Source organism: Aethalodelphis obliquidens, unplaced genomic scaffold (assembly GCF_003676395.1).
Source record: "Aethalodelphis obliquidens isolate GAN/ISIS:26980383/991018 unplaced genomic scaffold, ASM367639v1 scaffold9, whole genome shotgun sequence".
NCBI classification, from domain to species: domain Eukaryota; kingdom Metazoa; phylum Chordata; class Mammalia; order Artiodactyla; family Delphinidae; genus Aethalodelphis; species Aethalodelphis obliquidens.
The window spans coordinates 11,481,558-11,495,669 of record NW_020837953.1 but is presented as its reverse complement, the minus strand read 5'-3'; the positions used below and the strand labels follow the sequence as shown (position 1 = coordinate 11,495,669).

Below are 14,112 nucleotides of genomic sequence, written 5' to 3'. Positions count from 1 at the left end.
CAAGGAGTGATACATCTTTATTATTATTGCTCAGGGTTGTTTTTGGAACTCTTTTGAATAAATGCTAAATGAAACATAAGCCACCCATTGGATTAATAACAATGGGTGTATCTCCGTGCCCCATAATATCTAGAGATCTCATGTCTCTCCATGCCTGATAATACTGAGAGATCTTTGACAACCGTTAAGTCAAGGGACTGCAAAGATGGTAGACTTGAGCACTTCTGGGCCATCTCCTAAACTGCCTTAAAAAATAAATGAAATGTCCCGAGCATCGACATCCACCAGTGTTATTCACCTGTTCAATCAATAAGCAGTTATTAAGTGTTTTCTACGTGTCATGTCTGTGAGATTCCCACATGGGCTCCACTGAATAAATAAGTAGAGCAAAAGGATGAATGAAGTGGGGCCCCTTCTCTGAAGAGCTCACGCTCTATTGTGGGGAGGGAGGGTGAGGGTCAGAGTGGGATACCCTATGAACATATACTTGATAGTATGACAGAGACTTGCTCTGGGAGTTCTTCGTGGTTCTTAGTGGTTGACCTAGGCCTTTCTCTTGGCATATACGTGCCTTAGCCAGTCTAACTGTTCCCATTAGAAGAAATGCCACAGACATTAGTCTTTGTATTTTGGTTTTCAAACCCTGAAGACTCTCCTGCAAACACTCACTCAGGCCTCTGCCCCGTGTCTGTGTCTGTGCATCTGTGTGTTATCCACGGTCAGACTGATGTCTGGACCAGTCCCCCCTTCTGCTTGTCCCCCCAGGTTCTCCCCAATCACCATTGACGGGATGACAAGCCTTGTGGGAATGAACATCCCTGGTCACACAGGAACAGGCTGGTGCATCTTTGTCTACAATCTGTCCCCTGATTCCGACGAGAGTGTCCTCTGGCAGCTCTTCGGCCCCTTTGGTGCGGTGAACAACGTCAAAGTCATCCGTGACTTCAACACCAACAAGTGCAAGGGATTCGGCTTTGTCACCATGACCAACTATGATGAGGCAGCCATGGCCATTGCCAGCCTCAACGGGTACCGCCTGGGAGACCGAGTGTTGCAAGTTTCCTTTAAAACCAACAAAGCCCACAAGTCCTGAATTTCCCATCCTTACTTATTAAAATATATATATAAATATATACGAACAAAACACACGCGCGCACACACACATACACACGCACACACACAAAAGAGAGAGAAACAAACTTTTCAAGGCTTATATTCAACCATGGACTTTATAAGCCAGTGTTGCCTAAGTATTAAAACATTGGATTATCCTGAGGTGTACCAGGAAAGGATTTTATAATGCTTAGAAAAAAAGAAAAAAACACAAAAAAATACCTTTGATGCATTGAATGTTCTTTCATAGCTGTCGTTGTTGACTATAATATACATAGATAGCGACGTGCAGGGATTTTTACCCAGCCAGCTAATTTTACTACCTTCCTTGAAGGTGGGTCTTTTTAAGATGACCATTCGCTCATTTGAAGAAGAAAAACAAAAAACAAAAAAAAAATAATAAAAATAAAACAATTTTTACAAAGTAATGGGATTCAAAGAAAGAAAATAAAGATTTTTCTTTTTTGTCAAAATGTTGATCCAATCAGATTGGTTAAAAAAAAAAAAACCCACACAAATTAAAGAGGAATAATAAAAATTGCAAAAATTAAAGAAACTTTTGCAAATTTTTTTATTTTTCCTTTTTTCTTTTATATCATGTGAACTAAAACAGTCTTCTGTTAGGGGATGGGGGCGAGGGGGATACCTGATGACATTAACAATTTAATAACATTAACGTTGCCAAAGAGGTGGTCTCTTTGCTGAAAATGGGTTTCAAGAAAAATCTATTTTTATAAAATATAAAGAATTTTTACAAGAGAATCTGGATTTGAGAAAAAAATATTTTGACTGGCTAATTTAGGGGAAATTGACAACTTTGTCGCGTTCATACTGCACTGGTAACTTTTTAGAGATCAAGATGTGTGTTTTAAACTGGATTCGTAGACTGTTTTTTGAAGGATGGGCTATAAACAGATGATCTTCATATCTTTTCATAGCATGTAATAATAATAAAAAAATTATTAATTACTAGGGGAAAGGAGTGTTCATTCTACCCAGGGTACCACAGTTCCCCACAGTCAAAACCCAAAAGCAAGGAGATGAGTTGAAAGACAGTTTTTCTTTAAGTCATCAGTATGGGATGTCAGCAGAACAAAAATTAAAAAGATTAATTTTTCCTTTTGATCTAAAACTTCCTTAGTTTGAGCAGTAGGTGCTACGAAATTATTTACATATCTTAGTATCATAGTTAAATGTAATGTGTTTAGGAGAGGAAAACAAAAACTACATTTGCTTTAAATTCATTAAGGAATTTTCAAATTCACTTTGTAGCCCATGCTGATAGAATTGGGCTGTGTTGGTACATTTGAAACACTGTTTATGTTGCTTGAAACACTTATTTATTTAATCGCAGATGTGATGATGCCTATGGCCGAGATCAAATATAGCTAGATTGGCTAGACTACTTATTTGTTTACTTAAACTATGGGAAGAAGCATATTATTGTGTCATTCTGTTGTGTGTGTATGTGTATATACAATATAAATATATATATATAAAGTTATTTTTTCTTTGGGTTAATTTATTATAAGTTGTAACACTTGGCTAGTTTTGTTTGTATATGTCTTAAAATGTTTTCTTATGATATTTAAGTGACAGTTAAAGAGGTATCAAGGTAACTTGTGTAGAACTATTGTTTGATATATTGTCATGTTTGTTGTGAATATTTTTTCTTACTGCACAGTAGAAAAATAAAAACAACTGGGTCTTTATTTTAACGTAATTCAGATTGGGGAAAACAAAACAGAGCTAAGGGAACAAAATGACTGAGGGAGCATTATCCCACGTCCAGTGCACTGATCATTTTAGTATATTTGTGCTTTGTACGGTTATATATTTAAAACAAAAACAAAACAAAAAAATACAAGGGTTCATGCTCTTCCCTGGGTAATAGAAACAGTTACTCGCTATGCATAATCTAGTTGATAGTTAAATTTGCTATTGCTTTTCTTGTCTTGTTATATACAATCTTTTCAATACCAGTTTAGTCTTAATGGTAATAAAACGTTATGGTTATTTATAACTTGTGCTTATTTTGTGCGTTTTTTCTCATGCTGAACCCACTAAGTGCATGTAGACAGAACTGTTGTTTTCACACTGAAGAGGCAAACTTTGTAGTAGTAGCCGTAGTGGTAGAGAGGTAACGAAAACCACGGCTGCATCATAGACTCCTCCTTTAAATTTTTTTTCTGTTTTTTTTCCTCTTTTCGGTTTTGAGAAAAAAACACCAGATTTCAGTTCAGAGAACACTCATTCAACATTCAGGGAAACCTTTTAACATCACCTGCTATGAATGAACTCAGTTTGCTGGCAAAGTTTGATGCATTTGCTAAGCATTAGTGGGAAAGGCATGCCAAAATCTCTTCTTTATAAAGTGTTCACTCTTGGGGGGGAAAAAAAAGGAAAAAAAATCTTAGGACCAGGCAGTTGTATACTTTAGTTATAATGAATGACTTCATGTTAATCTTGCTAGTTTAGATGATTTCTGAGGGAAAGTATTGTAAATGTTTTTTTTTCATAATCTTGTTGTGTTTGAATTATTTGTACTTTGTCCAGACAATAAATGAAAGTGTGTAGAATGGATTCGAGCTTCCCAGATTTTTAAATGTGTTCACTCACACTTTTTTTTCTGTAGCATCTTCCGATTTCCCCAATATTTTTACCATTAAACAAACAAACAAAAAAAGTAGAGTAAATTTCTGTTTTGCAACTTAGCCCAGTCTCTCAAAGTCAACTCAGTATTCAAAAGTCATTGCCCTAGTTCCACACTACTAAAGGTATGGTCTCCAGCCAGCAGTTTGTCATCTGAGAGCTTGTTAAAATGCAGAATCTCTGGCTGAATGCAAAGCTATAGTTAACCAGCTCCCCAGGTGAATCACTGGTACTTTAAAGTGTGAGGAGCACTGTCCTGGTTGATAATGAGCCGACACATTTGGCACTGTGTTTGGCATTATGATCCACTAGTGTCTGTTATTCATTTATAAGCATACTTGTGACTTGTGCAGAAGAAAGGGAGTCACTATTTGCAGAGCTTCTATTATGCGTCAGACAGGCTGTGTGGTGCCCTCTACGTTCTCTCTCTTGGTCCTGCAGCCATCTGGAAGAAGGAGATAGCACTATCCTCATTTCACAGATGACAAGACTGAGGCTCAGTGAGATTAACTTGAAACAGCTAGCAAATTTCCAGCTGGGATTTGAATCCAAGTCTGATACAACTGCACAGCACCTCAGCATTGAGGTGGCAAAGCTTGCGCAACAGTAAGGAAACAGACCATTTTGTACTCGAAGTGAAAAGAAAGGTCACCTCTTTATTTAAACTCATTTTTGCTTAGAAGTGTCAAGTATCTGACTTTCTTACCTTTGAACAGAAACCTTAAACAAGGACTTTTTCATACTGCGTAGAAGAACGTGATTCAAGCTCAGCCTAGGGGGAAAAGACTGCCTAAGGTATCATGAAGTCATATTAAAATATGCCCTGAACTTTACAGATGAGCTTTTCAGTGATTTCCTGATATGATCATTCATTGATGATCTACTGTCTGTCTTTTTCATCTTCTCACTAATTGAAAATTCATAATACCCCATAAAACATCACATCACCATCCACAAACTGACACTTGAAGAAGAAATGCCCCCACTGATCCAGATGAAGGAATAGTCAGAGTCTCTTCCATTTCTCATTAGCTCCTTTTTTATTATTATATTAAATTACCTCAATGGTTGGGATAATTAAATTCAGGGCAAAGAATAGGATTTAATTAACCAAGCTAAATATTAAAACTCTAAGTCAGCCTGAACTTCACATACTTAAAGATTCTTCTTTTAGTTTTGTCTTAAAGACAAGCTGCTATGTTCCTTTTCTGAAGAGAAATGGGCATTCAAATGAATTACTACCCCCAGTAATAACAGAGCTTCGCAAATGTGTACATAGGGTCTAAAAATGTTGCTGCCAAACCTATGATAGTTATTAGCAATCATCACCACCCCTGCTCGTTAAAGGGGTCATTTTAGTGCACTTTAAACAAATGGATACTTATTTTGGAATATTGGAAGTTGATGGAATCTCACCAGTTCATGTAGTTCATTCCCCAGCCTCCAACAGATCGGTCCTGAAAGTTTCACAATTAGCTGTAGGTGTTTCAATAGATCTTTAAAACATCCAATGAAGGACATTCTACATACACTCTCTTGGCAACACTTCCCATCATCAGCACAAGTTGTCTGCCTAACATCTAATAAAAAATCTGTCTTGCTGCAAGTGTAAGCCTGTTACCTCAAATCTCCAGGCAAACATTGTATAGTTTCTGTAGGTGTTTGTAGGAAAGGTCTAACAAATCGCAAGAATGCAGAGATTATTAAATTTCAGGTCCTAGGTACGTTATGTTTTGCTTGGATGAAGAATTGGCATGCCAGAGAAGGCTGAAGGCATTTACTTAGTGTTATTTCTGTCAAAGTGATAGGAACAGAAGAGGGCCAAAAACACGTGCTAGTATCTATAACCACCCCACATCATCACCACCAGCATCAAAACTACTTACATCCACTACCAAAGATCAAGCACTGGCCAAATGATGGTTGCAGCCAGCAGTTTTTATCAACTTGAGTCCTGTTTAAATTTCCTTCATCAAAATTAATCATTATTTATTGAATAAAACATTTAAACCCCAAAGAATAACATTTAAAAGTACATTTGACATTCACAAAGTCTCTCGGGGCCCCTACTCAGTCAGTATTTGGGTTTGGCTACTTTATCCTTGTCAAAATTTGGCATTTAATTGCCTTTTACCATAGATGATTCAGGAAACTCCCAGTTCCTGAAATTGTTTTGTCCTGACTTTCCGTAGGCACTATGCATTTGTTCCCTAACAGACATACACGTGCAAACACACAGAGGCAAACATTTGTACAGTTGAATAGGAAATGGAGTTTTCTACTTTCACCTGCAAAGTCAAAAATCAGATCTAACAAGACAGCATTAAAAGCAAGAGTGTAATTTCTAAATGGAAGAGCCATTAAAATCTTAATTTGAGGCCATCCTTCCTGGATCCATTCCACAGCCTTAACAGGAGTTCACAGAACACAGCTGTATAATATCCTTACACCTTTCACTGCCTTTGTTCTACCTGAAAAAGAGAATGATAAAAGGAAATTACATTTTATTTCCATGAGCTAAAATCAAGTTTTAACATTGTCCAAAAATGGCTCGTACTGTTCCTTTATCTTATTAACTTTTTGGCATATTAAGTAATAAGATAATTTCTCATGGTACAGTATTTATGTTAGAATCATATTTCTCTCTGTGCAGATCACTTACAGAAGTGTCTGTTAACAGGAGAGAATGATGCATAATCGGCACTTAAGATTAAAATAGACCTGAGAACATAAAAGTGTTCCTTCAATTAAAGGAATAGCATTTCTCCAGTCTCATCTTTTTTTGTTTCTGCAGCAGGATGAAAACTGGCTTAAAATCACCCAACCCCGGGTTAATTACCAAAAAGCTTCCCTATGCAAGTCCAGCTTGATCTACTAGTAGTTCAAATACAAAGTGGACTCACATGCCACTCCAAGATGCCATGTAATTATTTTAAAGAGTTTCCAGCAAAGTCCTCGAGGTTTAAGAAATGTTTTCTAGAAAGAGCACTAGCATTTATTATCTTTCCAATATGCCAGACACTATACATTTAGCATTCTGTCCTTCTGCCAACCCAGTGAAGGGTAACATCACCCGTTAACATTGAACACAAAGAGATTCAGAGAGATTTGATATCTTTTGCAAGTGAGTAGGTGGTGAAGACAGAATTCAAACCCAGGCCTATCTGGCCCCAAAGCCCCCGGTTATACCACCCTGGCTATGATCCAATTCTGTCACAATTAGAGCTTCATTTCAATTAAAGGTGGAGATGAGTCCTGTTATGTAACGAACAAGGGAAATAACATTAATGCCCTGTGCCTGGGGCTAACCTTCTCCCCAAATCTTTAATGGAAAAACAGATCCAATAATATTGGTTTATAAGCAAATTGACAAGGAAAAACTAAAAGTAATGGTTTTTAAACACAGTTTGCTCAGCAGTGCCAAAAAACAAGATTATTGGTTGATAGATCTATTTAAACCACCAAAAGTCATTGAGGTAGAAAAGACTCAAGGATAGGATCAGAAGGTAAGAGTGTTTACAAGCCACCTTAGCTGCCCTTGGAGCTGGCCCTATGAGTCTCCCTACAAACTAAAGCATTGTGTGAACCAGTATTACTGCGGTGGGAGCTCCTTCATTACCTGTGTTGCCCCCAAATCCTCAAAACAATCCTGGGAGGCACAGAACATAATCCCCACTTTACATCTGACAAAATAGAGACGTTAAGTATCTTGCCCAAGGTTGTGCGGAACTGGAATTTACACCCATGCCATCTGGCTCCAACTCAGTGTCTTTCCACTAAAGCACACTGACGGCCTTTTAATGTGACCACCACCATCAGTTGAACACCCACCTACCTGTGAGGTACTGCAGGGTGGTGGGGGGCAGGAAGAAACCCACCTAAGCCTTGTCTACATTAGAATCCTTACCCTGAACATCTGCCACATGCCAGGCACTGAGCTAGGGGCACACGATGAGTAAACATATGCAGCCTTTTTTTTTTCTTCCACCTATTTCGTGCATGACACTGTGCAGTAGGCTATGACAGAAGACAAACAAACAAGAAACAGGCATGGAAGTTTGGGATTCTGTTACAAAGACAAGCCATATGAAACAATTATTTAGCCATGCCAGATAGTTTCTGTGCTGAAAGGAGAATTACAGGAAATTTTATAAAATCTGTGGGGAGTGAAAGGAGTATTCCGGGGCCCAGAAAGGGAAGAGAATATGGCCTGGAGGTAAGAGGAGAGTTCTGGTGAAAGAAAGTTCTGGGTTTGAATTCCCTGGCAAATTGTTTAATGTCTCCGAGATTCCTCATCAGAGAAGGAAGAATTAGAGATAAAATACATCAAGTCTCTAGCACTCAGTGAAGAATAGTAGGAATTAAATTGTAGCCAGAAAGATTCCCAGAGGAAAAGACCACCTTGGACAGGGCCGACTGGCCAGGTTGGTGGATGCCCCTGGATGTAAAGAACAGAGAAACCCTGAAGTAAAGGAGAGACAAAATAGTAGGGATGCGTGTGGGAATAAGCTCTTGGAAATCTCACTTGGTCTCATTGCACTTCAGCTGCTTTCGAAATACAGTAACTCCAGCCGCACACCAGCAGAGGCTCTGATTGTTCCTCAGCCAACAGAGAACAAATTGGTCCGTCCTCTGGAGCCCGGCCACTACAGTGACTCAGCCATTTCACTTCCTTACTCACTGTGGCTTTTCAATGGTTTCTCTTTACCAGAGGTCCACTTCTCCCTGAATAAACAGTTCAAATTCCAGAGAGTGGGACCGGATTGGCCCTGGTTGGTTGGTGTTTACAAGTTGCTGGTACCATTAATTCGCCTTCTCACAGCCCAACCTGGTCCAAATAGCTGAAGCCAGGGCTGGGGTCATGTGCTAGACAACATGGCCCGCTGGTAAAGAATGGCTTGGGCAGGGCAGGCAGCTTGAGCAGCCTGTGCAGTACAGTGGGGAGTGGTTGGGCAAGGTGGAGCTAAGACAGGCCTTCCTGGGGATGGTGAAGGGATGATGGCAGGTACTGAGGAGCTTAGGTAGGCAGTGGTGGGTGGATGGCAGCAGAATAACAGAAAAAGAGTTGAATGCTCAGGCTGAGGCAGGGGACTTCTTTAGAAAAGCAGGATGCCAGAAGGCTTTGGAGCAGAGAATGAGGCTCTTCCATTCACAAGCAAACACCTGGGAAAAGACTGTTATCCCCAAGCCCTACTCCTCTTGGCTGTAGGCACAAGAGTCATAAGTTCTGTCTCACCCAAGATGATCCAATCAGACTATCTGTAAAGGGAAGCCCTCCCCAACTTGTCACACAATTGGTCTTGGCCTTGCCTGCTTTGTTAGCTATGGAAAGTCCTTGGAAGTCAGTTCGACCTCCTTATTTGAATCCTTCGGAGAAAAGGGGCTTTGGGTTGCCCCCCAACCCACCCACCATGTGAATATCTCATTATCCCAACTCACAAATATTAAGATTCCCCTCCTTAGAATGCCCTGCCCTCCACCACCAGGCCCCATTTCACTCAAAGCACACACATACACACATGTACCACCCACATGGCTAATCCAGCTTGTTCAGCTCATGATTCACTGCCTCCAGAGAACCTTCCCTGACCCTCAGGCTGGGTTAGGGATTCCTGGACAATCCCACCTCTCTCTGCTTTCCTGTATCACAGCACACTTCACACATCACCTCTGTACAGAGGAATCAGACACAGTGCTTGCCTTGGAAGAGCTCAAATGTAAGCTGAGGGCTTCCCTGGTGGTGCAGTGGTTAAGAATCCACCTGCTAATGCAGGGGACACAGGTTCGAGCCCTGGTTCGGGAGGATCCCACATGCCACAGAGCAACTAAGCCCATGAACCACAACTACTGAGCCTGTGCTCCAGAGCCTGCGAGACACAACTCCTGAAGCCAGGGCGCCCGGAGCCCATGCTCTGCAACAAGAGGGGCCACCTCAATGAGAAGCCTGCACACGGCAATGAAGAGTGGCCCCTGCTCACCACAGCTGGAGAGAGCCTACGCGCAGCAACAAAGACCCAACGCAGCCCACAAAAAAAAAAAAAAAAAAATGTAAGCTGAGCATCGCAGGGTGAGATCAAAGCCAGAGGGTGTTTGGGGAGCACAGAGAAAAGAGCAGTCAATTCTAACTTTGGCAGGGTGGGATGAAATTGAGGTGTAAAAAGAAAGGCATCCTAGAGATGTTTAGGAATCAGCTATATCTTGAAGGATGAATCATACTTGGACAGGCAGACATTGGGGCAAGGTCAGGTGCATCACACTGGGAACCATGGAAGTAACCCAGAACCAGGGGTCAGAATCTTCAGCTCTTCCTCTGACTTACTGTGTGATATTGGGCAAGTCACTGCACCTCTTTGGGCCTCAATTTCCCAAAGATTTAAAGAAAGTGTTGGACTAGGTGCTGTCTGACAGTCTTGCTCCTGTTTTTACTCCTAGACTCATCTTCCCCTATATTTTTTATTGATTCAGCAAATATTCATTGACCCCCTACTATATAGCACTGAGAATACAATGAGGGGACAAAAGAGATGTTTGAATACAGTAGGGGGTAAGTGCTGTTAAGGTTAAGTGCAGGCTACTCTGACAGTGAGTAACAAGGACACCTGCCCCGCTGAGGACAGGAATGCCCTGATACTGTGGCATTTCAGCTGAGATCTGAAGGATAAGGTGAGTATGTCCCATCCTAGGCAGAGGGTAATAGCCTGGGCAAAGGCCCAGAGGTGGAGAGGAACGAGGCTCTGCTGAAAGGAGCCCCCAGTGACTCAGCATTGGAGGTGGGGATGGGTCTGGGATGGGAGTGGTAGAAGGGACCTGATCACCAAGGACCTCATGAGTCGTGGAAAGACATTGATATTTACCTGAAGAGTAGTGGGAAGGGGGACTTCCCTGGTGGTCCAGTGGGTAAGACTCCGTGTTCCCAATGGAGGGGGCCCAGGTTCGATCCCTGGTCACAGAACTAGATCCTGCTTGCATGCCACAACTAAGAGTTCGCATACCTCAGCAAAGATTCCACATGACACAACTAAGACCCGGCACGGCCAAAATTAAAAAATAAATAAACAAATATTTTTTTAAAAAAAGAGTAGTGGGAAGGACCTAAATTCCAGCTGATGGATCATCTTCTCAAAGCCTCAGTTTACTCATCTATAAAACAGCGATGATAAAGTACCCACCTTACATGGTATAGAGAGGATCAAATGCATTAACATGTGTTAAGTGCTTAAAACACAACCTGGCAGATAGCAGTAACTAATAAATGTTTGCTTTTATTATTATTATTATCATTATTATTCATTTGGTTAATTCTTACACATTCCTCAAAATTCAGCATGGATACTGTCTCTTCTGGAGCTCCCTCCCCCCATCGACCACCCACACCAGGTTATGTACTAGTCCTCTGGTTTCCCAAAGTCCCTGTTCTTCCCTCTCTCACACTGCACGGTAATTTGCTATTGACTTCTCTGCCTTTGCCCCTAAACCGTGAGTTCATCAAGGGCAAGGATTGTGCTCTATTTGTCAGGCACAAGGCTGAGCACAAAAAGAATGAAGGTGCTCAGCTGTGGTAGGCTGAATAACGGCCCCTCCAAAGATGTTCACATCCCAATCCCTGGACCTCAAGGGTATGTTACCTTACATGGTCAAAAGTACTTGGCAAATGTGATTCTGTTGAGATGGAGAGATTATTCTGGATTATTATATCTGGATTATCTAGATGAGCTTAATGTGATCACAGAGTCCTTATAAAAGGGAGGCAGGAGGATCAGTCAGTAGTATAGGAGATGTGATGATGGAAGCAAAATGTGCTGGTGATGTGAAAAAGGGCCCACAAGCCAAGGAGCACAGGTGGCCTCCAAAAGCTGAAAAAGGTAAGGAAATGGATTCTCCCATAAAGACTCCATAAAGAACACAGCCCTGTCCTCACCATGATCTTTTTTTTTTAATATTTATTTATTTATTTATTTATTTCTGGCTGCGTCGGGTCTTAGTTGCCGCATGCGGGATCTTTCGTTGAGGCATGCAGGCTCTTTGTTGCAGCGCATGGGCTTCTCTGGTTGTTGCTCGGGCTCCAGAGCGCGTGGGCTCAGTAGTTGCAGCACGGGCTTAGTTGTCCCATGGCACATGGGATCTTAGTTCCCCGACCTGGGATCGAACCCACGTCCCCTGTGTTGGAAGGTGGATTCTTAACCACTGGACCACCAGGGAAGTCCCTCACCTTGATCTTAGACTTCAGACCTCTAGAACTATAAGAGAATAAATTTGTGTTGTTTTAAGCCACAAAGTTTGTGGTAATTTGCTATAGCAGCAATGGGAAATTAACATACAAGCCAACCATGAAGCAGGGATTAGAGAAAGAATAGTTGTGGGGAGAAGCTAATGCTCAGTTCAGGCCCTCCCTGATCCCCAGCATCAGTGAGAGCAGGGCTGGGGTTTATGGTGGCCCCATCTGCCCACCCCCTTAGCACATCCTCGTCAAACTGGGCCCTCCAGGAGCAAGGTGCTACCATCATATTAACTTCATCTCTGGACTCTCATGACTTGGTGAGTAGAGAAGGGGGAGAAGAATCAGTGTATCCAATGACATCAGTGGACTGTTTTTCCTGGCTCCAGAGGATAGAGGTTGGAGAATAGAGTAATAGAAAGAGCACTGGCCCAGGAGAGCAGGACTCAGTTCCTAGCTCTGCCACCAACGTCCTGTGAGATTTTGAACAAATTATACAGTTGACCCTTGAACAACTCGGGGATTAGGGGCACCAACTCTCCTGGCAGTTGAAAATCTGAATATAACTTATAGTCAGCCCTCTGCATCCCGGATTCAACCAACCATGGATTGTATAGTACTGTGGTATTTACTATTGAAAAGAATTCGTGTATAAGTGGACTCATGCAGTTCAAACCCATGTTGTTCAAGTGTCAACTATATATTCCAGACCTACTTTTTCTCTTGTATTCCTTATCCCAATAAATGAGGGAAATCCAGGGGTATTTCTAAACTCCAACCCCCTTCCCCTAACTATACAATCATTTACCAAACCCTGTCATTTTTACCCCTGAAAATTTCTCAGATTCTTCCCCTCCTCCCCCTCCTCATGGCTGATATCCTAGTTTAAGTCTTATCATCTCATTCAGAGATTAACTGGAGACCTTCTATGTATGTACATGGATTATGGTACTAACCTCATAGGAGACCTCTCCTCCTCAACATCTGCACTCCTTTCATCCCCTCAGCCAGAATGATCTGCCAAAAACACTAATCTGACCAAACCACTTCCCGGCCTACATCCCATCGGTGGAGTCCCATCACCAAGGTGATATGGTCCAGAAGCCTGAGAATGACTTCCAAGGCCCTGCATCACCTAGGCTCTGATGGCTCAACTAGCCACATCCTTCTCCTCTTCCTGCCTCACAGTTTGTGGTCCAACTATGCAAAACTATGTACTGTTCCCTGAATACATGCAGCATTTGTCACAGGCCTACCCACATTTCTTCTCCCTTTCTAACAGAACTCTGATTTTATTGGGGCAACAAAATGCTTAGCTACATTCAGTTTTCCTTACAGTTAGAGGTGGCCACATCACACAGCTCTGGCCAATGAGATGTAACAAGTCCTTGGTGAGGCTTTCAGGAAAGCTCTTTAAAAGATGACACAGGGCTTCCCTCATGGTGCAATGGCTGAGAGTCTGCCTGCCGATGCAGGGGACATGGATTCGTGTCCTGGTCCAGGAAGATCCCACATGCCATGGAGCGGCTAGACCCGTGAGCAATGGCCGCTGAGCCTGCGCGTCCAGAGCCTCTGCTCTGCAACAGGAGAGGCCACAGCAGTGAGAGGCCCGCGTACCGCAAAAAAAAAAAAAAAAAAAAGATGACACAGTGTTTTCCCTTTGCCATTGCCCTCCTTCCCCTCTTCCTTCCTCCCACTTGGAATGCTCATGTGATGTCTGGAGCTGCAAGTGTCTTGTTGCAACCATGAAGGCAATAGTCGAAAACTATGAACAACACATTAGAAGCACATGAGGTGCCTAGGTCCTCAGTGGTATCTCTAAGCTGTTACAGCAACCCTGGATTATCTCCCCAAGACCTCTTCTTACTTGAGAAAAATACATTCCTTACTGCAGAGCTTCCCAACCAGTGAACACATTCTTATTGATGTGTTCAGTTTATTTCCTCAAGCCTCTGAGCAGCCAGGGGGTTGGGCTTTTACAACCCAAGCCCTGGGCTCTTACAACCCCCAATCCATTCATCTCTGGCCCCAAACAGTCTGTCCCTCTACGCTGCTGGGACAAATAAATATTTTTGTACATACACCACTATGTGACAAAGATTAGAAAACTTTGTCTCAGTGGTTTAAGTTTG

At 42.0% G+C, this 14,112-nt stretch overlaps 1 protein-coding gene across 8 annotated transcripts in view; it reads left to right on the top strand.

Moving 5' to 3' along the window:
* ELAVL4 (ELAV like RNA binding protein 4) overlaps window positions 1-3,709 on the top strand; it is a 90,880-nt gene extending 87,171 nt beyond the window's left edge. For 4 of the 8 annotated variants that reach the window (XM_027110687.1, XM_027110682.1, XM_027110686.1 and 1 more), the window contains exon 7: window positions 766-3,709. In XM_027110687.1, coding sequence (XP_026966488.1) covers window positions 766-1,093 — 328 coding nt within the window. In that variant the 3' untranslated portion in view covers window positions 1,094-3,709. Of the gene's footprint in view, window positions 1-723 lie in introns of all 8 variants that reach the window. The other 4 variants (XM_027110684.1, XM_027110688.1, XM_027110683.1 and 1 more) reach the window with 4 other exon arrangements.
* The last annotated feature ends 10,403 nt before the right edge of the window (window positions 3,710-14,112 follow it).